The following is a 27,888-nucleotide window of genomic DNA, read 5'->3' as shown; positions in this document are numbered from 1 at the left end:
GATTCGGCCAGCGCGCGTGCACGCACGCACACACACCACTGAGCAGTAGGAACTACACATACACTCAGTCTGTATCAGTGACGGTTTAAACTCGTTCAAATGTGCAGCTTTATTCCACTGAAGGAAACGAGGCTTAATTGAGAATATTTTTTCACGGCAGACTGGATAACTGACGCTGTGCTGCTCACCAGCTGCTCTCTCTGTCTCTCTCCCTCTCCCAGTGAGTAGCCTTGTGTTTGGATGTTAGCTTGCTAACCTTTTTATTGACAGCGTTTCTCAACGTGCTGCCATTATTATTACTGAATATTTCATTCCCGAGCTCCGACTGCTAAACTGTACCGCGTTATATATGTATATGTGTAAATATTTGTTAATTATCACACGACTGTTTTCAAGCATGTGTTGAGCTTCTTGTAATTGTCCAGCCCGAATGGTGCGGCCTCGCTTCATAGTGGCTTTATCTGCTCCCGAGAAATTAAACAGCACCTACAGTTTAACCATGAATTTGTTCTTACATTCTGCTGGTTTATAAACAAACCTTATACTCTAAACGGCTTCTAATGTCGGTTTACGAGGTATTACCTTAAACGAATCTCTTCACTTTTTTTTTTAAACAGTCCCTGGGCTGGATCCTAAATGCATTCCCATTGGATATAAAGCGCCCCACATAGGCTGCAGAGGCCATTATTTCATACTAATATGTAGTGCACATCTATAGGGAGTTAGGAGTCGTTTGGAGTCGAGCCCTTGTCCCGGTCGGGCGTTAAGGTTAGCTAGTGAAGTATCCTAGTGTATTATTACAGTGTACACTACAGGCTGTTATATTTACTACAGTGGAAGAGGGGAAAAGGATATGCAGTGAGTTTATTTAATTCATCTAACAGATAAAAGTTGAAAAGTAATTTTCATTCATCCTGGATTTTGTGCTACCGCTCTTGAGGTCTAGTTTGTCGTGTGATAGGAGTTTTCCCACTTGTTGTTGTTGTAAACCATTGACGATAGTGCTGTCTGTGATAGTTATATGATCTTTTACTCCCCATTATCGTATGTCCTTTTGCCCATCCATGAATTCTGTATACTGAAAATCTACCACTTATTTATTATTATTTTAAAAGTCTCCTATTAACACATTCTGTACAGACTGATAAAAATAGTGTTATGAAGTCTATGGTACTTCTATTGCACTTGCTTGCCAAAAATATATAAACTTCCATTAGGTGCTTTCTGGATCTTGGCTTTGTATTTTTCGGGGGCTTTGTGTTTTAATTTAGATTTATGTGTTTTAATTTACAGATTTATGAGGTATTTTAAAGTTTTGTTAGACAGACAGCTGGTGCCACTCCCATTCCCCCATTAAAGGCTGTAGGTTTGTATATGGCCAGTGTCCTTCTTTTTGTGCTGCTGAACGAGTTGAGAAAAGCTTATAGATCCATCTGCATGCCATCCACTACAAAAATCAGTAGAGGACATAGAGGAAGATGTTTCCGGTTACGGCTGCGACAGGAACAGGATGTTGGTGGAACCCTTTTGATAACCTCCTTATTCACTAAAGACCAGTTTCCTTCTTTGTGTTCTCCCAATATAGACCTAATTGTAGTTCCTGGAAATGAATACGTGCTCAGCACTGGCCTGCACATGACACTGAGGCAAGCGGGTCACCATTGTCGCAGTTTCTCTGTCTCTTTTTTTATTTTTATTTTTTATTCAAAAGTCTAAACACCAGGAACATTGTTACTATATGTATTTTGCTCCATGCTTATTTCTTCTTGTTACGTGAAGGCACTGAATGTTCCCTCTTGTCATCTTTTCTGCCTCTTCCCTGTTTTGTTTTCCTGTTTGTCATTTTCCTTTGCCTTTGCTCTCCTCCCTCGTTTCAGATCCCAAATTCTAATGACTGCCTTTTATTCCTCTATTTCATCATGGTTCATCCTCTTTTCCTACTATAAAATTCAGGAGTAATATTTGTAAAATCTTCCAATCCGAATATTGCTTGTGTAATATTCTGACACTGGCTTTAAAACTCATTCCCAATAGGTATTTACTTCACTCCTAATCCATTTTACAGTTATTTGTGTCTACTTGGATGGACTCCAGTATAGGAGAGGAGAAGCATGGTTATTTACACCTCTGTTAGGGTTCTCTTTTGGCACCAAGATACAATTTAGAGTGTCCCTTTTCATACTACTACCCTGGTTCAGGCATTACTAAGGTGTGCTTTATGCCACCGACTAGAGAAAAAGGGCCAGTTATAGCCATCAGTGCAAGATGAATGTGTGCAAAGGCCCACTTTATTGCTCAAATTAAAAAAAGGTCAGCGCACAAATGAGGACAAGGATGGAAATTAAACTAAATACTGGGGACTTCACACAGGGACTAACTTCAAAAATGTGCTAAATGTACTCACTGCAAGTGCTTCTTTAAATAATAATCAATGGCACAGAGGGACTACCAGTAAGTCACTCTCATTTATTTCTTGTTATACGCCAGTCAGTCTCACTACAAGGTTTATATACTTAAAATAACAGTGCAGTGTTATGCAGGTTTGGGTTTGTTCTGGAAATCTTTCAACAGTATGCTAGTCTTTCAGCCTCGACTGTACTATGTCATTATATTCTGTCTTAGCTCTGTTTTGCAGTCAGTTAGCTTTTGCCCGGATGCCATGTGGATACAGTGGAACAGCACGGTCTGTGTGAAGAGTGTCAGTAAAATGTGTGGAGAATCCGACGGCTGCTTTCCAAGATCTTTCCCAGTCAGCCTGTTTAGTTTATGAGTTTAGCAACGGGCACATTTCTCTTTCTGCCTGCTCTTTTTACAGTGACCCATGCGTGCAAAACAAATGAACAAACCACACGTACAACAGCAAATCAGAAAATGCAACAAAAAACATCATTTAGAAAGACATCAACATTAACTCAAAATGGAAAGGGTGGGTCCGTACTGAATATCACGTGCTCGTCACTGATTCACACGACGTGTGACTATCACAAGGAAAAAGAATTGGACGTTTTTTCCCAGTCTGTTATCTATTTAGTCTTATGAAAATGCTCTAATGCTATGTTACTTATTGTGTTATGGAGTAATTCTTCTTCTGAATAATTCAGCTTCAGTTAGGTAGGGTTTCAGCATTCACAAACTCGTAGTAATGTCAGCTTTGCACAACACATCTAAAATAATATTATATAAATACCATTGATAAAAATATGAATAAAGATTTTAAGCTCTTATTTCACATCTCCCAGCTCTCCCTTTTCCACACTCGCTGTTTTTACACATTTGTTGTGATGGTTTTTTTGTTTTGTTTTGTTTCTGTTGCATTTTTGGTTTGTTAATGTGTTTTGCACTTACAGGTCATTCTGTCTTTCACTTGTACTTTTCCAGAATTTTTACTGAGGGTTTGATCAGTTTGCCGTAACATACATATTGTATTACTTATTCCAGTAATTGTTGTGTCTTGGCACTCAGTCATCCTGTGAGGCATCAAATAAATCTTGCAGAGTACCCAAATTTAAATAACTATGTATTTGATTTGTGGAGTGTATTATATAAGGTTCCTGTTTCTGTTTTTCTCCTCGTTTCTTGCTCTTGCTGCTCTGTTCCTGCTGATAGTTTACTTTTCTCTTTATTTCTGCTTTCATTGTGAATTAATAACCCAACAGGCCCACTTGCTTCTTGTCTGTTCTAATTCTCACTTCCTCAATATAGCTTTGTTTCTGACACCAAACATACTTTAGGATGAAGGGATGTTTAATAGAGTAGTACCACATTTAAAAGGTTTTGATCAAGACCAAATTATTTTTGCTTAATTTTCCTATTCATGTCCACTTTTATTTATTTATTTATTTATTTAGCAGTTTAGCAGTTTTCGGATTGTAATGTGATGCTATGTAGTCAATCTGCTTATGCTGACATTATGTAAGTGGCATCCTACTCTGAAAAAGCACATCTTAATAGTACCCTGATGTGGGTGTGTGAAAACTGCCCTTATCCGCTCTGTTTTGTTTTTGACAGCTGTTGAAACATGCTGATTTACAGCCTGTTTGCAGATGCAAGGACAGGAGGCAGGAGTACTGTTCCCATCTGAGTAAGAGCTGTTCCCACGTGACTAAGAGCTGGCACCACTGTAAAAATTGTAGAAATCAATGTGGTGGACCAAGAACGTTCCCTAATATGGTGTATTGTTGTTCCTCTGAGGTTTGAGCTGTAACTGTGAAATATGATTCGGCTACAGCTGAGGACATCCTAATTCGGTCCTCGTGGCCTTGTGATTTTGGGGCATCTAAGTAATTTTTAGAGGATTCATTTACAGATTAATGTATTCTATCCAGTTACACCAAATACATGCATTGCACTTTCCTTTGTATCCCAGCACAATTTGAATAAGAATGTAATAATTATATTATTTCAGAACGTACCAAGACATGCTGATTGTGTAATCCCAATTTCTATAACCCTTTAGAATGAAGATGAAAGTGAGATAAAACCCAGTGCATCTGTGAAATCAATGGTTAATGGTTATGCTTGCATAGTTTCTGACAAAGTCTGCATGGTATTACATACTTCAACATCTGGCAAAGTATCTTGGCCCACTGCTGACCTACAGACAGGATGTGATGGTTTTTTTTTTTCTTCTTCTTCTCCCATAACTCATATCACACACTGAATCTGGGCTTTTTCTAAAATAGGTCAACTTGAGAGTTGGATGAATTGACAGAATTTTATATTTACTGCCTCATGATGATTGAGGCGTGAGGATGATTTTTTTTATTGCTTCTTGTCCTTCCAAGTATTCTACAAATATTTCAAGAAGTTTGACAAACTTAATGGGTCCATCAAAAGCCCCAGAGTACTCATGCTGTTTGCACTAGTGTTTAAAGCACTCGGTGACTGTATTGTTTGTTGTAACTAAAAATACGGTCTGATGTGCTGTAGCCCTGCTTTATTTTCTCTTTGCAACTACTTTTGCAATTATTCATTTAGTAAATACTTTTATCCAAAACAAAACCAGGAAGTGACTTAACTGCTTGGCTCTGTGTTTGGCAGAACCTTACCGCTGAGCTTGTGATCTGTGATGACTGTCAAGCTGAAATACACAAATTACTAATTGCTGCTACTCCCCGAGTTATTTACATAGCCAAACATTTTAATACATTAAATTAGGCAAGGCAGCAGCTTTTAGTCTAATCCTTACAAGCAATCAAAGATTAATGGAGCTTAAGAGTTGTCTGCAAATCAGTATTAAATTGTCTCTTGATATTAAACTGTTATTTGACCAGCAATAGTGAAACTAGCAAGTTGTCTGAAAACTTCCAGGTATGTGTCACAAATGCTTGTAGTGAATGAGCTTCATTGTAGTGAACTACTGAAATGTTATCACATCAGTGCTAGTAAAAGAACTGCCTACTTTAGCAAGAACTTGCCATTGGACTAACATTTCCATTGACTAGCCACAAACTTTTCCCATGAATCGTACTTGCAAGAAAATTTTGTTTACTTAACATTTACTGTTAATTTTCTTTCTTAATTTTTTGGATTTTTACCCTATTCTCTCCCAATTTGGTCATTTCCCAATTCCCAGCTCTCAACTCTCGAATCACACCACAGCTACAACTGAGGGAGGGTGAAGACTAGCATGTGTTTCTGTCAAGACACATGAAGCCAACCACACAGGGTAGCTAAACACACTCTGAGGAAAGCCCTGGCTGCCCCTCTTCCACTTACGTGAACTCACAGACACACACGTGATTGGTTGCATTGACGGGGAGAGAGTAACGCATCCCTTCCACCCATAGAGCGTGGTTAATTTAGCTCTTTTGGCCTCCCTGCCATGTGATCTCCCGATGAACAGGTGAATTCTTTTCTGTTGCGCAACCCTGGAGTTCTGGGATAATTGTTTAATCCAGTAACTATATGTTGCTCTGAAAAACTTGTCATATCATGGCGTTCAAAAGTTTCAGTGCCTGAGATGGAAACTGCATGTTACTTAATCAGTTTGCTTTGTTTTATTACCCCTTCAGGATGTTGAAAAGGTTTTCAAACCTTTTAAACACAAGTTGAAAGGGGAAATAATGGGAGGTACCCAAATTCCCACCTTCAGAATTCAACAAATGAAGTCTGTAAGTGACAAGGCATTGCAACTAGTGCTTGACTGTTGCTTTTCTCTCATTATTCTTAGTCATGATGACTGATAATTCTATTCTGATGTCATTGGCTAATCAGTCATTAATGTTTAAGTTTAAATGAAATTATACAACGGTTTGTTCTGGTCCACGACTTTGATTGGACAAACAGCATTCCAGGCGTGCTTATATTTAGAGTTCACTTTTCACATCACACCACTTGTCTGTGTTCGCCACATAAAGTTCCCAATTCTAGCAGTAGTTCATTACTTTAAAACCGTTACTACACTTACTAAGCACCGTCAGTCAGTACTTTGCAAGTGTGGCTTCTTTATTAATTATTTTTGTTGATGCAGCAAAAATAAACAAAATATTTGTCCATATTATGTCAGAAATGTCAGTTACTCTATATTAATTTCTTGTGTATAGAACTGTTGAATAAAAGCAAGAGTGCTGTTGTACTGTATGTTAGCATGGCTGTAATTATCTGCAGGAAAATCGCAGCCATGCTGATATTCATTACAACAGCACTCCTGCTTAATTAATTAATGAAACTGTTTTTTTAAAAAAAGGCTGCTTAGTGGTGCCATGGGTAGCTTTACCCACTCACGGTTCCAGGGTCCTGGGTTCAATCTTGAACTCGGATTATTGTCAGCGCAGAGTTTGCCTAGTGTCTGCTTGTGCCTTGTAGTTCCGACCCACCCCCCAAACACATGCCAGTAGTTGGATTGGCCATGGTAAATTAACCATAGATGTGATTGAGTGTGTGAATGGGTGTGTGCAAGGTTACCTGCGATGGACCGGCGTCCCATCTAGGATGTATTTCCACCTCACGCCCAGTGCTCCTGGCATGGGCTGAGAATCCAGGATGAAATGGTTGTTGAGTGTGTGTTATGTTTGTACTACTTTTTTCCCTCCCAATCAAATAGGAGGATTGCTGGCAAATTATGTGATATTTCAAGACAGCGGCAGGTGCTCAGCTTAACCAGTATACCCGAATCCTGTCCTGGTTCCTGGCAAGTCAAGAATTAAATAAATTATGACTATCTAGCAGATTTTTAGAAATGAGAACATGGTCTTCCTGAGAGCGATTTGGATCATTTCTCTCTTGACAAACTGTATCTACCCTAAAAAGTGTTCCAACCCCACTCTGACTTCAGGAAGCCTCTTAGCCAACAACTTGAAGGTTTCTATGCTCCACTGCTGGGTACCAATGGTGTAAACAGGTCAACAATGTATTTACAGTATGTCTCATGCAAAAGCAGAAGGATTGTAACTACAATGGAAGCACTTGTACCTCATTCTCTGTGTGAGGTTTTTGTATTCTGTAGGTTCCTTTTGTTTAGTCAGCAACGCTTAAATGGAAAGCGAGACCGCAACATGGAGAAGCTGAAGTTTTACTCGAAAGGGAACAAGAGCTCACAAGATTTCCTGTTACTTTAATAAGTTAAGACAAAATGTTCTGGATCCTATTGCTAAAAATAGCAGCATATAAAATTCAGATTAACATATTGTGTAGAATGCTTAGCATTGGCACAATGCAGCTCTTAGTACTAGTTTTTTCTTTTGTCAGCCTGCTGACTATGTGAAACAGTAACTAACCATCTCAAGTCCAAGTGGGTTTATTGTCTATTGGAACAAATGTTATTTCTGCAGGACCACTGTGCAGCATATAAAGTGCAAATACACAACAGTGTGAGATAAGTAAATAAATACATAGGAGAATAAATTTCTTTATATGCTTTAGGAAAAGGCATTAACTAGACAAGACACCAGAATAGTACTGGATGGAAGGGACAAGAATATTATTGGTGAATTAATCTTATGGTGTGTAGCAGTGCATGGGCCTTGATTTTGTGTATGGTGTGCTGATGATGTACAGTAGTCAAGTAGATGGCCAAAAGTTTGTCCCTCGCTTGTGTGCATTTTGAACATCCCATTCAAGATATAGTCCCCTCTTTGCTGTTTATAATAGCCTCCATTCTTCTAGGGAGGCTTTTCGCTAGATTTTGGAACATGGCTGTGGGGATTTGTGCTCGTTCATTCACAAAAACATTAGTCAAATCGGGCCCTGATGTCAGGTGAGGTGGACGGGGTGCAGTGTATTCCAAAGGTGTTCAGTAGGGTTGAGGTCAGGGCTCTGTGCAGGACACTCAAGTTTTTACACACCAACCTTGACACACCAAGTCTTAATGAACTTCGATTTTGTGCACAGGGCTTATCATGCTGGAACATATTTGGGCCTCTTGGTTCCAGTGAACTATGAGGCCCAGACCTGTTCCAGTTTTGGCCATGTGGTGTATGCTGTGTGCATGTAGTGTGAGTCATTTCACATTTTAGTGTGTGCTATGGCATCCTGTTTCTCATTTCCTTTTTGCAGGGGACCTGAGACTTGGGTGCATTTCAGAGAGATCTTCCCTGCTGAAATAACCATTAGAGACAAAGTGCTGTGACCTCCAGATTTAAAACAGGAAAATCCTTATCAAAATGTTAAAGGGAAAAAGCAGAATTGACCTTCACATTGTTGGGAAAAGATATGACATTAAATGTCATTTTAAAGTGACGTGCAGGAATCTACAGGAATCAAACTTGAGTTTTGGTAACCTTTCTCTCTAAAGGCATCTTTGTGTGTTGTGAAGGTATCATACTCCCTGACCAGAATGATTAATTAGATGCAGTTCAGTGGTCATTAGTTCAGAGGGGATCTCAAACAATATCTTTTGATTCCAAAACAACTCTCAGTCCACAGGCATGGCCCGGCAACTGCAGCTTGCCTCACAGCTTGCTTCACAACCTCAAAACACAGACTACATATTCTCATTTTGCATCCTGTTTACATCACAAACATGAGCTTGGCAAGGTCCACTGGGACCTGGCAGTGCCATGTGGGCCTGGCTTCAGCTCAGCCTGGCTTATTGTTTCCCCCGAGCCGGGATTTCTCTACCCAGTACTGGGGGAGGGTGGAGAGGGAGACTGAAATGGCCGAGGGGAGCAGGACAACATTACAAGGAAGTTGCACTGGACGTCTACAGGCTCTCATGCTTTTCTTGTTCTTCTGGACGTGGATAGGATTTAACAATTTGAATCTGTTTCAGCAAATTGTTAGATAATTGAAGGTAAAACTAAATGTGCTGTTGTGTTGGTTATGACTCTTCCTCCTTTCGGAGATTAAGTGTGCATTTGCTACAAATTTAGCTGTTGGCAGGTGTTAATGCTAATGGCAAATGTTGATCTTTATAGTCCTCATGTACAACTCCATACATTTTTAAATTCTGTGGTAATATTAATTACCTCTTTTGAGTGACCATCTGCTATTTGACAGATATAAGCTGATGTTTCTTTGATTGATTACCTATATAGAAGTTGTGCATTCATGGGGCAGTACACTTACTGACCCACCTACATCTAGTTATTATTACACCTAGTGGTCACAATGGAAACGACAGCAAGTGCTGATGGGTCCATTGTGGAAGGAATCATGCTGACCCTTACTTGAGGGAGTGGTGGACTGGGCTGCTAGTGACAGGGTTGCCAGGTTCACTTTTTTTATGCCAAATTGGGCCAGGTTAAAATATAAGAGTTTATATCAGGATGCATGTTTAATAGCAAGTAACCAGAATTAAATCTAATACATTTTCACAAACAAAAGCAAATTGTAAGTGCAGACAGTGTGTCTGTGATGCACAGGACTTTCTCTATTGTAAGATATGTCTCCAAAGTTTAGGAGAGAGAAAGGGGATTATGGAGTGTATACATCTGTCCGTAAATCAGAAAAGTGTGACCTTGTTTCCCCACACAAAAGTAGATTAAAAAAAGGTCTCTCTTTTCCAGTGGCAGAATTTCTGGGCTAATGTCCGGATGTTTGTGTGGTTTTGAGATGTAGTTGGGCTGGAAATTTTTCTGAAACCTGACAACCCTGGTTAACTATTCTTTTTGTGTGCACCTCGCTGGTGACAGGAAACACACCTGCTGTAACAAACACAGTTAAACCTACTTCTTCCGTGATCACCTAACTAACCCCTAAAATGCCAACCCTACATTTATTAAATAAATAAATAAATAAAAACTTACTCTTGCACTTAGACCTCAACTCTGCGCACTTTTCTTTTCTAGAATTCAATTATAAATCTTGCATTGTAGCACTACTTGTATTGTTCTCTGTCTGATATATCGCTTTGCTTGTATTTCCTCATTTGTAAGTAGCTTTGGATAAAAGTGTCTGCTAAATGAATAAATGTAAACAAAGGTATGTCTAAAACTTCACTCATTTGTATATTGAAGATGGATATCAGCTGTTTATTAAATCATCTGTAATTTGCAGCCTCATGTCTACAGGAAGCTATTTGACACTGCACTGTGTTTGAGTAACCCATGTTCTGATTTGGACTTTTCGTTTATCAAGTGAATAAAAGGAACAAGCTTGATTTGGCCAGGCAAGTTGCTTTATAATTCTCCCAAGGATGGGTCGCTAAAGAGATGCTCCCCAGGGAACATTAATCTGCACATTTTTCAGTTTTCATGCTGTTTTATCAGTTTATGGAGAGAGTGACTCATTAGAGGCTTTGTTTTTTTTCTTTTGCTGTCTTTCCATCTGCTTTGCTCTCTGGAGAGGAGAGCTTCTGTTCAGAACAATTTGTCGATTAGTCTGTAGTCAGGAACCTAAAAATTAACTTTCTTAAACAAACTGACAAGACACTAAAATACAAAACATTTCCAAATCCACTAGGTCGGGTGAGATTGAGTTTAATTTTGGTATGTCTTCTGCTGACTGCTCTCTTAATAATTTTATTTTCCATTCTGCCTTCATAGGTCCTTATGAAGACCCAACTCTATTGGAAAATTTTGGAGTCTTAGGCCACAATATGTCGAATGCCATTCTTCCTTCTTGAAGTGATTCCGGTACTGCTATATTGGATGCAGTTGAAAAAGCAGAAAAAGAAGAAATATGCGTTCTCTTGCCCCAGTGGATTAACCTAATTGTACAGCGATGAAAGAGTGAATAAGATTGAAAAGCTGAGACAAATACAAGTGAATATAAGAGAAAAAAAGTTGGCGTTTGTGCCATCATTTCCTGGGTGGCCTAGTTGGTCAAGATGACCAGTCTGTTTCGGCGGAGCAGCAATGGCGGCTCCCGTGGAGGAGGAGGAGGAGGTGGAGGAGGAGGGGAAGCAGGTGGAGGAGGTGGAGGATCGGCCCCAGGAGAACTGAACAACAGTAGGCCTAACCGACAGGTGCGGCGGCTGGAGTTCAACCAGGCCATGGAAGACTTTATGACCATGTTTCCTAGCATGGAGTATGAGGTGATCGAGTGTGTACTGCGCTCCAACAATGGGGCTGTGGATGCCACCATTGACCAGCTTCTGCAGATGAGCATTGGTGACGATGGATCAGATGACAGCTCAGACTCTGATGACAGCATCCCACCTGAGGTAGCAAGACGCACTCAACACACTGTCAGACATGTTAGACTATATAACCCTCTCAAGCCACACAAGTCAGGTTTGTGTCAATTGTACTTTTACCGTCCTTGCAAATCATCTTACTAATATATTAGTACTTCAGCTGAGTAAAAGTACAAATTGGAAAGAAGTACTCTACCTACTCTCTCTAACTCAGTTACATTTCAATGAATTTGAAGCCTTTTAACTACCCCTTGCATATCCCAGAACCATGACTAATATATTTTTTGCCAGTCAGTTGCACTCAGTTGCATTGCTGTCCATTTTTTGCATTATTTATTAACTATATTTGCAGTATCCATTCAGTCCCATAGCAATTTGTAAGGATGCCTTAACAAGTCTCTTTTTGCATAATGACCACCTGTTTGTCTTAAGTAGTATTCAGATGTAATAATATTTTTGGACGCATGTCTGTTAAGTAAGATTTTCAGAGGACGTCTTTTGAGGATGATCGATTCACATCGGATTCACTCTGTACAAATCACAGACATTGGAGTGTTTTCACCAATCAGCCATAACATTAAAACCACTTGCCTAATATTGGGTAGGTCCCCCTTGAGCCACCAAAACAGCACTGACCTGTTGAGGCATGGACTCCACAAGACCTCTGAAGGTATGCTGTTTTATCTGGCACCAAAACATTAGCAGCAGATCCTTTAAGTCCTGTAAGTTTCGTGGTTGGGCCTCCTGCTGAAAGAGGCCATTGCAATTAGGGAATACCGTTGCCATGAAGGTGTGTACAGTATCTCACAAAAGTGAGTACACCCCTCACGTTTTTGTAAATATTTGATTATATCTTTTCATGTGACAACACTGAAGAAATGACACTTTGCTACAATGTAAAGTAGTGAGTGTACAGCTTGTGTAACAGTGTAAATTTGCTGTCCCCTCAAAATAACTCAACACACAGCCATTAATGTCTAAACCGCTGGCAACAAAAGTGAGTACACCCCTAAGTGAAAATGTCCAAATTGTGCCCAATTACCCATTTTCCCTCCCCGGTGTCATGTGACTTGTTAGTGTTACAAGGTCTCAGGTGTAAATGGGGAGCAGGTGTGTTAAATTTGGTGTCATCGCTCTCACACTCCCTCATACTGGTCACTGGAGGTTCAACATGGCACCTCATGGCAAAGAACTCTCTGAGGATCTGAAAAAAAAGAATTGTTGCTCTACATTAAGATGGCCTAGGCTATAAGAAGATTGCTGAGACCCTGACACTGAGCTGCAGAATGGTGGCCAAGACCATACAACGGTTTAACAGGACAGGTTCCACTCAGAACAGGCCTCGCCATGGTCAACCAAAGAAGTTGAGTGCACGTGCTCAGCGTCATATCCAGAGGTTGTCTTTGGGAAATAGACGTATGAGTGCTGCCAGCATTGCTGCAGAGGTTGAAGGGGTGGGGGGTCAGCCTGTCAGTGCTCAGACCATATGCTGCACACTGCATCAAATTGGTCTGCATGGCTGCCGTCCCAGAAGGAAGCCTCTTTTAAAGACGATGCGCAAGAAAGCCCGCAAACAGTTTGCTGAAGACAAGCAGACTAAAGACATGGAATACTGGAACCATGTCCTGTGGTCTGATGAGACCAAGATAAACTTATTTGGTTCACATGGTGTCAAGCGTGTGTGGCGGCAACCAGGTGAGGAGTAGAAGGACAAGAGTGTCTTGCCTACAGTCAAGCATGGTGTTGGGAGTGTCATGTTCTGGGGCTCCATGAGTGCTGCCGGCACTGGGGAGATACAGTTCATTGAGGGAACCATGAATGCCAGAATGTACTGTGACATACTGAAACAGAGCATGAACAGTATGCAGTATTCCAGTATGATAACAACCCCAAACACACCTCCAAGACGACCACTGCCTTGCTAAAGAAGCTGAGGGTGAAGGTGATGGATTGGCCAAGCATGTCTCCAGATCTAAACCCTATTGAGCATCTGTGGGGCATCCTCAAATGGAAGGTGGAGGAGCACAAGGTCTCTAACATCCACCAGCTCCGTGATGTCGTCATGGAGGAGTGGAAGAGGACTCCAGTGGCAGCCTGTGAAGCTCTGGTGAACTCCATGCCCAAGAGGGTTAAGGCAGTGCTGGAAAATAATGGTGGCCACACAAAATATTGACACTTTGGGCCCAATTTGGACATTTTCACTTAGGGGTGTACTCACTCACTTTTGTTGCCAGCGGTTTAGACATTAATGGCTGTGAGAGTTATTTTGAGGGGACAGCAAATGTACGCTGTTATACAAGCTGTACACTCACTACTTTTCATTGTAGCAAAGTGTCATTTCTTCAGTGTTGTCACTTGAAAAGATATAATCAAATATTTACAAAAATGTGAGAGGTGTACTCACTTTTGTGAGATACTGTACTTGGACTGTAACAGTGTTTAGGTAAAAGGTACATGTCAAAGTAACATCCACATGAATGCCAGGACACAATGTTTCCCAGCAGAACATAGCCCAGGTCATCACATCTCTGCTGGCTTGCCTTCTTCCCATAGTGCATCCTGGTGCCAACTCTTCCCCAGGTAAGTGACGCACACGCATCTGGCTGTCCTCAGGATGCAAAAGAAAATGTGATTCATCAGACCAGGCCACCTTCTTTAATTGTTTCATGGTCCAGTTATGATACTTATGTGCCCATTGTAGGTGCTTTTGGCGGTGGACAGGGTTCAGCATGGGCACTCTGACCGGTCTGCGGCTACGCAGCCCCATACGCAGCAAACTGAATGCACTGTGTGTTCTGGCACCTTTCTATTATAGCCAGCATTAACTTTTTCAGAAGTTTGTGCTACAGTAGCGCCTCTGTGGAATCGGACCACACGGGCTAGCCTTTGCTCCCCATGTGCATCAGTGAGCCTTGGGAGACCATGACTCTGTCATCAGTTCACCGTTTGTCCTTCCTTGGACCACTTTTGGTAGGTACTAACCACTGCATACTGGGAATACCCTACAAGACCTGCTGTTTTGGAGATGCTCTGACCTAGCCATCACAATTTGGCTCTTGTCAGAATCACTTAGATCCTTACACTTGCCCATTTTTCCAGCTTCCAACACATCAACTTTGAGAACTGACTGTTCCTTTGCTGCCTAATATATCCTACTCCTTGACATTGTAACAAGATAATCAATGTTATTCACGTCACCTATCAGTAGTTTTAATGTGGACTGTCTTTATACTGAATAAAAAGCACAAAAAGTATTATCCTACAGGATGTAAATGAAATAATTTTCCTATATACATTCTTTATATGAATATATATCCATCATTCTAGCAAAGTGATGGAAAGGTCAAATTGTTGAGAGAATTAATCTGCTCATGATCCAAAACAAAGAAGCTTGTAATTCAAGCATGGTGGCGGTAGTGTCATGGCATGGCTGTTTCTGGAATGGACTAACTAATATTTACTGATGATGTAACTCATGACAGTATCAGCAGAACGAATCGAAGTCTACAGAAACAAGCTGTTTTCCAATTTACAGAGAAATGCATCCAATGTAATTGGGAGGAACTTCAGCAAATCAGTGACCCAAAACAACAGAGGACTTCATCAGGGGAGGAAAGTGGAAGTTTTTAGATTGGCCAAATCGATCACCAGACCTTAACCAAGTTGAGCAGCATTTCACCTCCTGAAGAGGAGACTGGAGGGAGAACACTATTATACACTATTATAAGTGTATAAGTAATTTGCTTTATGACGATCTGTTGCTATACTGTTGCTCACCTTAAAATTGAGTGGTCTGCCACCAAAGGTGCCATGTTTTAAGTTGTTTAACACATCTACATGTAAATATCACAATATGAAATTCTGAGCTATCGTCTCATATATTCATTTTTGGATCTCAAACTCAAATGTCTTCTATGTGTAGGTGAAAACAATAGAATTGGCCTTGCTGTTTCACTTCTTTCAGAGGGGACTATATTTTACCTGTGTGTTTATTACTACTAGTCATTGTACAGAAGGTAAAATACTGCGTAATCTTTCCAGTTTCATGCATGGATTCAGACATGATGGTAATAATTACATTATCCCACGTTCCCCAAAATCAGACATAATGGAATCTGAAAAAAAATAAAATTCAGACTTAATGGTTGTAGAAAGCACCCAAAAATCATACGTATTGGAATTTGGGCAAACCCGGACGCGTACACAAGGTTTGACAAACTGTATAAAAGGAAACCCCTCAACTGAGGGGTTTTTAGATCACTTTGGGACATTTCACTGTGTGGATCTCGTGTGGTGGACAATAAATTTGGACCCTTTCTTTTCTCACTCATGATACTTTGTGTTTTTCTTCATCCACAAGCTGATGTAAGTATTTGACTTTAAACTTGGTAGTGTTTAATTTTTTGGAAACTTTGGCACAAAAAAAAACTAATCCAGTCTGAATAGGGCTCAGATTGCTCTTCATATATTAATACTACATTAATGAAAAGAAAGAACCTTGTCTCATGAAAAATGTATACAAATCCAAAGGGTAGTGTAGTTGAACTTCATTTAACTTGCATATAAATGTTAATACACCCTATTCTTAGCTGTTGTAACTTTTCATACACAAATTGTTGTGCTAAATAGTGAAGAATTAGCATTTGAGTAGCCATGTTGAAAATTAATTTCTAATTTCAGTAAAAAAAAAATAATAAAAAGAAATTTCCACCTTTTACTATTCCTGAATACAGTTAAGTGTGGACACTTTTTAACTTTAAGCTGACACTAGTACACATGCAGCATGTGCTTTTGTCAGTCTAAAATTATTTTTGGCAGCTTCCTTTTTTCCACCACCTTAATATTCTACTGAACTTGATATTATCACAAGCATGTAAAAGTGTCAGAGGTTGAAACGACATTAAAGCTGAAACAACATGAAATTTAAGAGATTTATTTTTTTTAATATGATTTGTGTGTATGTATGTATGTATAATGTATATATGTGTGTGTGTGTGTGTGTGTGTGTATATATAATATAATATATGTGTGTGTGTATATATATATACACACACACATATACATACATACATACATACATACAGTGCATCCGGAAAGTATTCACAGCGCTTCACTTTTTACGCATTTTATCTTACAGCCTTATTCCAAAATGGATTCAATTAATTATTTTCCTCAAAATTCTACAAATACCCCATAATGACAACATGAAAGAAGTTTGTTTGAAATCTTTGCAAATTTATTAAAAATAAAAAACAACAAAAAAAGCACATGTACATAAGTATTCACAGCCTTTGCCATGACACCCAAAATTGAGCTCATGTGCATCCTGTTTCCACTGATCATCCTTGAGATGTTTCTACAACTTGATTGGAGTCCACCTGTGGTAAATTCAGTTGATTGGACGTGATTTGGAAAGGCACACACCTGTCAATATAAGGTCCCACAGTTAACAATGCATGTCAGAGCACAAACCGAGCCATGAAGTCCAAGGAATTGTCGGTAGACCTCCGAGACAGGATTGTATCGAGGCACAGATCTGGGGAAGGGTACAGAAACATTTCTGCAGCATTGAAGGTCCCAATGAGAACAGTGGCCTCCATCATCCGTAAATGGAGAAGTTTGGAACCAGCAGGACTCTTCCTAGAGCTGGACGCCCGGCCAAACTGAGCGATAGGGAGAGAAGGGCCTTAGTCAGGGAGGTGACCAAAAACCCGATGGTCACTCTGACAGAGCTCCAGCGTGTCTCTGTGGAGAGAGGAGAACATTCCAGAACAACCACCATCTCTGCAGCACTCCACCAATCAGGCCTGTATGTTAGAGTGGCCAGACGGAAGCCACTCCTCAGTAAAAGGCACATGACAGCCTGCCTGGAGTTTGCCAAAAGGCACCGGAAGGACACTCAGACCATGAGAAACAAAATTCTCTGATCTGATGGCCTGAATGGCAAGCGTCATGTCTGGAGGAAACATGGCACCACTCATCACCTGGACAATACCATCCCTACAGTGAAGCATGGTGGTGGCAGCATCATGCTGTGGGGATGTTTTTCAGCGGCAGGATCTGGGACACTAGTCAGGATTAGGGGAAAGATGAATGCAGCAATGTACAGAGACATCCTTAATGAAAACCTGCTTCAGAGAGTTCTAAATCGCAGACTGGGGTGAAGGTTCATCTACCAATAGGACAACGACCCTAAACACACAGCCAAGATAACAAAGGAGTGGCTACAGGACAACTCTGTGAATGTCCTTGAGTGGCCCAGCCAGAGCCCAGACTTGAACCCGATTGAACATCTCTGGAGAGATCTGAAAATGGCTGTGCACCGATGCTCCCCATCCAACCTGATGGAGCTTGAGAGGTCCTGCAAAGAAGAATGGGAGAAACTGCCCAAAACTAGGTGTGCCAAGCTTGTAGCATCATACTCAAAAAGACTTGAGGCTGTAATTGGTGACAAAGGTCCAAAGGTGCTTCAACAAAGTATTGAGCAAAGGCTGTGAATACTTATGTACATGTGCTTTTTTTTTTTTTGTTTTTTATTTTTAATAAATTTGCAAAGATTTCAAACAAACTTCTTTCACGTTGTCATTATGGGGTATTTTGAGGAAAATAATGAATTTAATCCATTTTGGAATAAGGATGTAACATAACAAAATGTGGAAAAAGTGAAGCGCTGTGAATACTTGCACACTGTGTGTGTGTGTGTGTGTGAGATATATATACACACACACATACACAGGAATGTACAGCACTTTCAGACTTTGTTGGTGCGGAGAGACGTTTTCCACTTTAACCCATGCTGTAGTCTGGCTCTGCCTCCTTCACACTTACATTTTTCATCTTTCATCTATTTTTCATAGCTTAGTGAAAGCTCTGAGCCATAATTAAATTCGCATGATTTGCTTCTTTGAATAAGAACACATGACTCTAATACATGCATTTGAGTCTTGTAGTTATAGGGTTTTTATAAGTCATACAAATCATTGTAGAAAGGGAAAAAAAGTAAGAAAAGTAAGGAAAAATAGTTTTGTTTTATCTGATATTTTTTTATATAAGTTTTGATATCTTATGGCTTATTCTTTTTATGTCTCAGATTCTGGAGAGGACCCTCGAACCAGACAGCTCAGATGAAGAGCCACCACCAGTCTATTCTCCACCCACGTATGACATGCACATATATGACAGGAAATACCCCAATGCCCCGCCCACTCCTCCCCCAAGGTAAAAAAATATATATATTGAAAAACGCAGGCAGCTTGTGCATATATGTTATCATAACATGGAACATGAGAAATATTGTAAGCAATTGTAAGCTCTTTGGATTGCAGAATAAAATGGTAAAATTACTTCACTTCTATGGTTCTGCATGTAATGGGGATAAATAACACATTATTCAGTTCTTTCCTGCTCTTTCCCTACTGATGCCCCCTGGCGTTCAGGACACATACTGCTGGTTCTAATCAGCACAGAGTTGGCTTTTAATCTTGGGCTGTGCGAGAGGAATAATTTCAGCTGTGCCTCAGGTAATCAGTGTCCATCTAAATCAGTTTAGCTTTGGTACAGGTACTCATCAATTTTGAAGGGTTAGAGTAGCTCAACAGGCTAGTGTCGAGGCACTGTTTCTACACGTGAGATGAGAAATCTACTGGAAGATGAGTTCACTTTAATTAATAACTTTGCTTTTTCTTTTGACAGGTGGTAAATGTATTCTACCAGCATGATGATGAAGTTGTTGTATAGCAAAACAGCATGAGCAAAGAGAAATACTTTAACTTGATTCATTTAATACATTTCTGTTCATACTGTTTATTTGTATGTAAAAATGTTCTTAAAATGGAATTTTTAATTTCACCATTATTACATTAAAAATCTAAAAATCCTCTGTCAGCAATTTTGTCTGTAATTCTGAATAGAAGCTGGTTAACCAAACAGCCAGTCCGTGTTAATTCAAGCACTTTCCCTTGTCTGTCTTCATGATGTTCTGGCTTGTAATGTAATAATGCTGCAGCTGCCTTTACTGCTGTTACTGTGACACTTCACAAGTTGCTAAAAAGACCACAAACATGAAGTTCTGTTGGTTCTGTTTGGGTCTGTTCTTCTTTTGGAGTGTGCAGTGGAAAACTACCCATTCAATTCTGTTAATTGACATTGTTAATTAGTGTATTCATAGAAAGATGAAGTGCAAATTTAAATAAATAATGCCTTCTACATGTTAAATAATTACATTTTAAAGCCTGATGTGAAATTCACTTCAGTGAAATGTTGCAGGTTTGAAGTGCAGCCTACAGTGGGACAGCAGCATACGCCGAGTTACAGGAACTGGAACCCCCCGTTACTCGGCAACCTGCCCGATGACTTCCTTCGAATCTTGCCCCAGCAGTCAGACAGTATACAGGTGCAGAATTGACATTTACCTTATAAATGAAGCATGCTAGTTTATTTTCCTAATGTTGATGGGGTCTTTATTTTACAAATAAACATTTCTGCTTCTGTAAGAACAACACCTGTCCTTTAATTTTCTCTTAAACGATCACATTCTGTATTGTATCTCTATTACATGTGCTTCTTTAGAGCTGTCAAAGCAGCACGCGTGAGCCATCATCGTCCCTGGCATCACTGCCTCAGCAGGTTGCCTGTGTTGCTGGAGCATCTGGAGCCTCTGAGCAGGAACGCAAGCTTAAACAGTACCTGGAAGATGAGCGCATTGCTCTCTTCCTCCAGAACGAGGAGTTCATGAAGGAGCTGCAGCGCAATCGCGAGTTTCTTGTCGCACTGGAACGAGGTGCACAGTCTTTACTTTGCTGTGAGGTGTACACTATAAGACTGCTTTCACAAGGACATCTTTCACTAATTTAAAAAAGAGCAATGTATAATGGTTAATACATCAATGATGGGGCAGGCCAGTGCATTAAAATTGCAAGGTTCACTATAGTGATATTGGGTCAGAACTTCATGTAAGTGTGGAGCAAGATGGGGATATTTGTATAGTACAATGGTCCAAATCTATAAGGACAGCAGAAATAGCACTAAAATTGTTAACCAGTGCACTGTTGGTGCTGATTTTTTTTTTTTTCCTTTTGGTATACTGTATCAATATTTGAGACAGTAGCATATAAATGCTTTTAATTTGTATTTTCCCCCAAAAAACATGGCACACCATATCAACACTGCATTTCAGTGCATTTTAGAATTGTCCCTGTGAAAGCAGTCAAGAGGTTCTATGATGCATAGGTACATCATTCACACTGCATGGATGTAGTGATGAACAAAAATACAAGTAACTTAATCTATTTTTTTAATTTATTTTTATTATTAAGATTTTATTCATATTTGACCTGAAATACAGTAGTAAGCATGTTAATTTATTAATTGAGAACTCAGGAATACAAATTTAAATCTTCAGCATATCCATATTCAGACCCCCTTTGAATTGGATTACCTCAGCTCAGTGCAAAGTATAATGTCATGTAGTATACGAAACGTACATCATCTAACAGATATTGCAGTTTTTTGACTGTAACGTATCCAGCACTGCCACTGCTTTACCTGCTTTATCTCAGATAAGCCTACTTTTGCTCACATTACTGGTGCTTGGGATGTCCAGATCCAACATTTCCATTTTAGATACAATAACGATGTATTACGATTTAGGAGGTGGGAGCCAACAATGTGTTCAGTTTGTGTTGTCATATGGGTTCTCACCACTGACATCCTGGAAATGTGATTCAAATTAAAATATATTTAAAATGTTCTCTATAAAGCAGTGATAAAATGTATTGCATCATCATTATCACTTTTGTGCTATGATTTACATTTCCATCAAGTTACTTATATAAAGACCTCGCTGTTATATTATCTCTATTATATTATCTCCTCTCTAATTGCTGTTTACATAAGCCACTTGAATAGCTTTAACCGAGTATCCCTCTGAGTATCTACTGATGCTGACATCTTCACAATAAGTGAGCTGATGCTTTTCAAGTTTCAGTTTCAACATGGATTAAAACAAGTGGTGTGATTTTTCAGAATACAGAACACCAAAACGTCAACTTTTTCCTTTTTATTTCTAACACAACATCCATCTGGTCTGTTTTAGATCGCCTGAAGTATGAATCAAAGAAATCTAGGTCAGCTGGTAACTCTACAGGTAAATATGGTTGGATTTGTTTGCTTTTATAGACTTTTTTATTTATTTATATTTAATAAAGACAATTTTGTGATGTAATATCATAGATATTTAAACTGGAGGCAGAGTGTGTTTTAGTGACATTGCATGTTCTCAACATGACAGGTAACCACTACACTCCTGGATCATTTGAGGCATGCACGGTAGTGTCAGATGACGCTCTGTTCAGAGACAAACTGAAGCACATGGGAAAATGTAAGACTTTCTTCTGCCTTAAGAAACACAATTCCACATATGCAGTATGATCCATTTCTACTGTAACCAAAACATTGCTTCCATAGCAACCAGGAAGAAACTGTTTGAGATCGCCAAAGGGTTTTCAGAAAAGACGAAACGAAGAAAGGCCAAAAGAAGGACCCTCCTGAGACATCATTCGTATCCTTCAAAAGGCTGATTGCAAATGTGAACATTTTTAAGATGACTAAAAATAAATCCCTTCATTTTCAGTAACCACTTTATCTTGGTGAGGGTTATGGTGGATCCAAAGTCTATTCCAGGAACACTGAGTCAGTCCTTTGCAATGTACTGTGCAAACACACACAATCACACATTTATTCATACCTGAATAAATTTACAATTTGCAATTTACAGTAGCCAATCCACCTACTGTGCCTGCATGCTTTTTTTGGAGGTGGGAGGAAGCCGGAGAACCTGGAGGAAATCTACGTGGACCCAGGGAGAATGTGTGAATGTCCACACAGATGGTATCCAGAGTTCAGGATCGAACAGGGTAGTTTTGAGCTGTGAGGTGGCAAGGCTATCTGCTGCATCACCGTGCCAACAAAAAACATGCACATGTTTCAAACTAAAACGAATCTGCAATGACTAGAAATAAAAATAGCTGTGTATTCAGTGTTTGTTGAATTTGACTCATTTAACTGACATTTACTGACTAGCTACAATTCAGCATATAGCAGGTGGGTGTTACTGGGATGTTACTTAAGTGAATTCGAGCTCCATTTATCTGTTTATCCTTAGCTGCTGTCTGCCCTCAGTTCTGTCATTGTACTTATTTTAAAAACCTTATTGTATTTTTTTTTTTTTTTTTTTTTTTTTTTTAAAACCCTTATTCTAGTGGAATTTAATGTAATGCATGACTTCACCCACATCACCCTCCCTGGTTTTGCTGTTCAGTATATTAATAATAGTGTTTGCCTTAACAGTCTCTCAGATTGGGCACTGCCAACTCCACTGCAAATCTACTGGATGATGTGGAAGGAAACCCCTGTGGTAAGAATATATTATATATTGGGTACAGGTTCAGCTCACAGGCATTTACTTGTTGAGCATATAAAGATACAGTGGATATAAAAAGTCTACACACCCCTGTTAAAATGTTTTTGTGATTTAAATAAAAAAGTTAATTAAGATAACTCATGTTGGAACTTTTTCCACAATAAATATAAGTGAAAAACAAATAAACATTTTGTGGAAAATTAAAAAAAAAAAAAAAAGTTACAATAACATGGTCGCATAACTATGCACACCTTTTTACAACTGGTGATGTGGCTGTGTTCAAAATGAAACCAAGATGTGAAGAAACTCCTACAGAAACAGCTGGTCTTTATTTGGGGTTAATCTGAATAATTTCATTGAGGACAGCTGTATGATGGTTACTTTTGAACATGAGATTGAATGTGATTGGTTCAATCTGAACACAGCCACACCCCCAACAATAAATGGGTGTGCACACTTTTTTGTTTTTGTTTTTTCCCTATAAATGTTTTTTGATTGTTTTTCACATTTTCATATTGAGGGTGGGGAAAAGTTTTGACATGATTTATCTCCTTTGATTTCAATTTTTTACTTCATAAAAACCTGCCATTTTTACAGGGGTGTGTAGAATTTGTATATCCATTGTACATGAAACATGCTGGTGCAGGAGTCATTATGGGGAAGGACAGAAGACACATTATTTGGTCACAAATCATAAATAGAAGCTGTCTGTCTGTCTTTAGAGGAGGAGAGTCAGCTCAGAAGATTGGCCATGCAGGAAGAGGAGCGGCCCCACAGGGAAGCACTTTCATGGTGAGACGTCATGCCACTATTCCGAGAATGTAGTCATATTTCTTGAGGATTAACTGGCAAATTTATATTTGAACAAATAAAGTTGAAGAAATAAGTATGGATGGTCCCTATTTTTAAAGATGTTTTGTTATTTGTGATGCTTATTTGTGTGTTTTATTTCAGCGTGCTTTTAAACAAACTGCACGCTATATTGGGCATAAAGTACTGATGTGGGAAAACTTGTACTTGGCAAGAAATAACTGCCGTCTCTCCAAGAGAGACATTCTTGTTTCAGTCTGCTGAATGTCTGGTAGACACAAACTAAATAAGTTGTTGCCAAAGCTCTAAGTAAAAACTCTTTCCAGTGTGTTGTTTCCATCAGCCTTTATGGTAAAATGTTTATTTTATTTTATTTTATAAAATAAATTTAAAAAAATAATAAAATAAAAAACATTTTATATATATATATATATATATATATATATATATATATATATATATATATATATATATATATATATATATATATATATATATATATATATATATATATGTGTGTGTGTATGTATATATATATATATGTGTATGTATATATATGTATATAGTTAACAAGTACAAAAGAAAAAAGAAACATGAAGTTAAACCAGATTCACCAGAACCTGAAAGGTTTTTTCTTCTGTACAGTTAAAGTTTCAATGACGAAATGTTCTAACAACAATGATGTATAAATATTTGACCTTAGAGAATTGCTGTGCGTGGCCAGTACTGTGCTTATTTGGTAAATAATAGTGGCATACTTAACATTTGGGCTTGTGAGAGCGAAATCTCATTTTCTTGTTCAATATGCAACTGAATCTTTTGGGAACATCACACAGTGTAACAGCTGTTAAATCTGTTATAACTAAGCTCAGAATTTATAACTATTCATGATCAGTGATGGACAACAAGCTGGGTAAATATTTTATGGCAGTTTTAAGATTGTGTGAAAAATATATAACAAACATAACCCCTCTTAAGACCAAGGGTACATTTAAAACTACATATTACTATTCTAAATAGTAACTTGAGTAAAGTGTATGGTAATGTGCAGTTTTGGATTTGGCCTAAGCACGTTCTTAAAAGGTACACTATATGGACATCCCACATATACTGTAGGTGTGATGGTCAGGTGTCCACAAACTTTTGGCCATATAGTTTATAAAAGATGTTTTCTCAGTTGAGTGCCCTATAATTTTCCACCAAAGTATAGTGGAAAATATTGAGGATTGAAATTTTGCTTAACATGTTATTGCTCACATTGCAGATCCCTCCTGTCACCTGGAATATTTCAAGTATCCGTAGTAAAAGCAGAGTAACCCGTGACCGACCGCTTGTAGCTCTGTGGTTCCACGAAGGTGGTGTGAGCGAGTCATCCCCGGCTCCTCCCACACAGTCTCCACCTACGCAGGTTTCCCTAGTCACAGGAAGGGACTAGAATTCTAAAGCAGCATTGTAACATATATCTGCAATATATTAACTGTATAGTAATTCTTTAATATATGATTTTATATGTAAAACTGAACAAATACATTATTAAATTTCTGTTTTTCCCCCTGTATAATGGTTAAAAAAAAAAAACCCTCTCACTTTGTCTTAGCTACATTAGATGTATTCTTCTGTCGATTATTTATGGTATAAGAGGAATTTGGCTTGTTGCAAATAATTTTTATATCTTTGCAAAATATTTATATTTCTTCAAACATACAATTTGATGGTCCTGATGGTCATGTAACATTGGAAAGTTTTCTACGATGTCCAGGAATCCAAACCTTTAATTATAAAAAAGGTAGCCACATTTGCTCATGTAATCCATTTGTAGTAACACCAAAACGCCTTTTTAAAATCTGTACTCCCATTCTGCCTGACTGCAATATACCAAGGCATAAAGGTTCACACTAAATGTTTGATGATGATGATGTGCATCTATCATGTGCAGAACTAACTGCCAATTCAACCGGTGTAAGTGCCCTTTAATCCAGTAGGCTTAGTCCTGATTCTCTACTTGTCCAGAACCGAAGAATTCTCTTGCAGTGTCAAATGATGCTGTTACAGTTCTTAAATAATTCATAAATATAATGCTAGAGTTTTTCACTTGAACATGGGAAAGGGCAGCAATCTGTGAATGGACATCTACCTGCACTGCCACTTGCATTTTATAATCCTGTTAAGATTCTTTTGTAGTATTTCCTACAGGAAAGCTATCTTTAAAAAAAAAAAATAAAAAAAATAAAAAAAAAGGCCAGTATTAGTATGATTGATACATATATAAATTTTTTTTTAATTTTTTTTTTTTTTAAAAAAAGACCGTTGTGTTTAGGATCACCTGACTATTATGTTGAGGAGTTAGGTGAACAGAACTTGTTGAAAGATACCATCATGTTAGTTTAATGTGCTGTTGCTTTTTGAATGGATGATTTTAATTCTGTTTTAAGCAGTGTGATTTTATTGCAAGGGAAGAGCTTCTACACCTTCTTCACTATTTTAGTTGATGTTAGCATTGGGTTTCTGTCAGTAGAATCATAGGAATACAAGAAATTGTATTTTTGTGCTATTATGCAATGGATTCTTAGTAAATGTAACAAAGTATCTCTTGGGTTTTTGAGCAGAGAACACTTTTCTAAACAATGTCTGGACCTTTATTCTATTATTACTGATTCAAGATAGCAGGTTTCTCTTTTTTTTTTTGGTAACGCCTCACAGTTTTGCGTGTCAGGTTTCTCCATCTCCAGCCGTAGGAGGCATTGCACAGTCCAGCGTTTTTATGGTCTTTACTTTCTCAAGTATTCATTTGTGAGATACAGAACACAAACAACATATGAACAGAAATATGATATGATACTTAACATGTTAGAATATCCAGTCCAGGACCTCTTATTTGAAATAGCAGTGGGACTCTATGGAAAAATTTACTTTGTCATCTTTCAAGTTTCTTTTTTTTTTTTTTTAATTTATTTATTTTATTTTATTTTTTTTTAACATGTTTTCATTAAATGTGTCAAATTGAGAGTATTAAATTACATAAATGTATTTTATTTGTTTGGTCAGAAACACTTTCTTTAAAAAGTCATTTAAATGATTGCTCTTAGCCTTCATGACTTTATTACTATTAAAATTGTTTTCTCTTATTTTTCACCTCAGAGGTTAGTCTTTTATAAGCAGGTCACCCTGTTTTAAAACTCTTGTAGCATTATACATGTATGTTACTCCACACTGTGTGACCATAAATTCAGTTTGTTTCCTATATGATCTGTTCAACTAACACATTTAATTGCTCAGGGAACTTGCTCTATTTAACCATTTTGGTACAAGCACAGCTTGAATGGACATAAAACGAAAAGTAACAACAGCAGTTTGACAGCTTAATGTAGCACGGTCACATGCTTCATAACGCAATAAAAACTGTTAATCTAACCAAACGATTTTTTAAATATAATGAAAGTATTTAAGGATTGTCCTCCAAGATGTTATTTTTCTTTTCTTTTGGTATGTTCTTGATTTCATGCCTAAATTCTCTCCAGAGTTACCTTTGGTCTTCATAAAGGGTGAAGTTAGGTTGAATTTACTTTACAGGATGGTGAAAGTTGTGCAGTAATGAGTGGTGTATTGATCAATACAGTGTATGCTTTGAGTGTTTAATTTTGATCGGATTAGATGGAATATTTTCTTAATGTTAAACTAGGTTAGTAAATTGAATTTGTAATGTAAAATGGTTATTATTATTATTAATATTATTATTGAAGATAATTACCTTTATTTCTAGGACTATGACTGTATTTGCCCCACTAATAAGTGTAATGGTTCTGTAACCCATCATACTATCCAGATCTAAAGTTTTCTTACAATCCTGTTACGTTTATTAGTTATTTAAAAGGAATAAAACTGTTATGTTGTTCTGTGGTGTCATTATTTCAAAGCCATCCTATGCAATTGTGTTCTTCCGACTTTGTGGGAACAGGTTGCAGAAGGCCAACATCTGGGTGTGATGGTCAGGTGTCTACAAACTTTTTGGTCATACGCATTAGTGCACCTCAGACATCACTTTTCTATAATGTCACGCATATTGTCTATACATAGAGTGACCAGTAGGGGGCAGTGCAATCACATAAAATAATTGAATTTCACAACACTAGGTATCCTGGGT

At 38.4% G+C, this 27,888-nt stretch overlaps 1 protein-coding gene across 3 annotated transcripts; it reads left to right on the top strand.

Moving 5' to 3' along the window:
* On the top strand, positions 1–27,639 carry cuedc1b (CUE domain containing 1b). Of its 3 annotated transcripts, none has more exons than XM_053646376.1 (11): positions 1–220; positions 10,926–11,545; positions 18,609–18,736; positions 19,784–19,910; positions 20,087–20,297; positions 21,612–21,662; positions 21,807–21,896; positions 21,983–22,076; positions 22,873–22,931; positions 23,660–23,729; positions 25,012–27,639. In XM_053646376.1, coding segments are annotated over exons 2-11 (1,167 nt in total). In that variant the 5' UTR covers positions 1–220; positions 10,926–11,209; the 3' UTR covers positions 25,013–27,639. The 3 variants fall into 3 exon arrangements, with proteins under 3 accessions (XP_053502351.1, XP_053502352.1, XP_053502353.1); XM_053646377.1 differs by lacking the exon at positions 1–220 and adding an exon at positions 245–858; XM_053646378.1 differs by lacking the exon at positions 1–220 and adding an exon at positions 7,664–9,232.
* Positions 27,640–27,888: the final 249 nt, after the last annotated feature.

Source organism: Ictalurus furcatus, chromosome 17 (assembly GCF_023375685.1).
Source record: "Ictalurus furcatus strain D&B chromosome 17, Billie_1.0, whole genome shotgun sequence".
NCBI lineage: Eukaryota > Metazoa > Chordata > Actinopteri > Siluriformes > Ictaluridae > Ictalurus > Ictalurus furcatus.
This window is presented reverse-complemented; position numbering and strand designations above follow the sequence as displayed.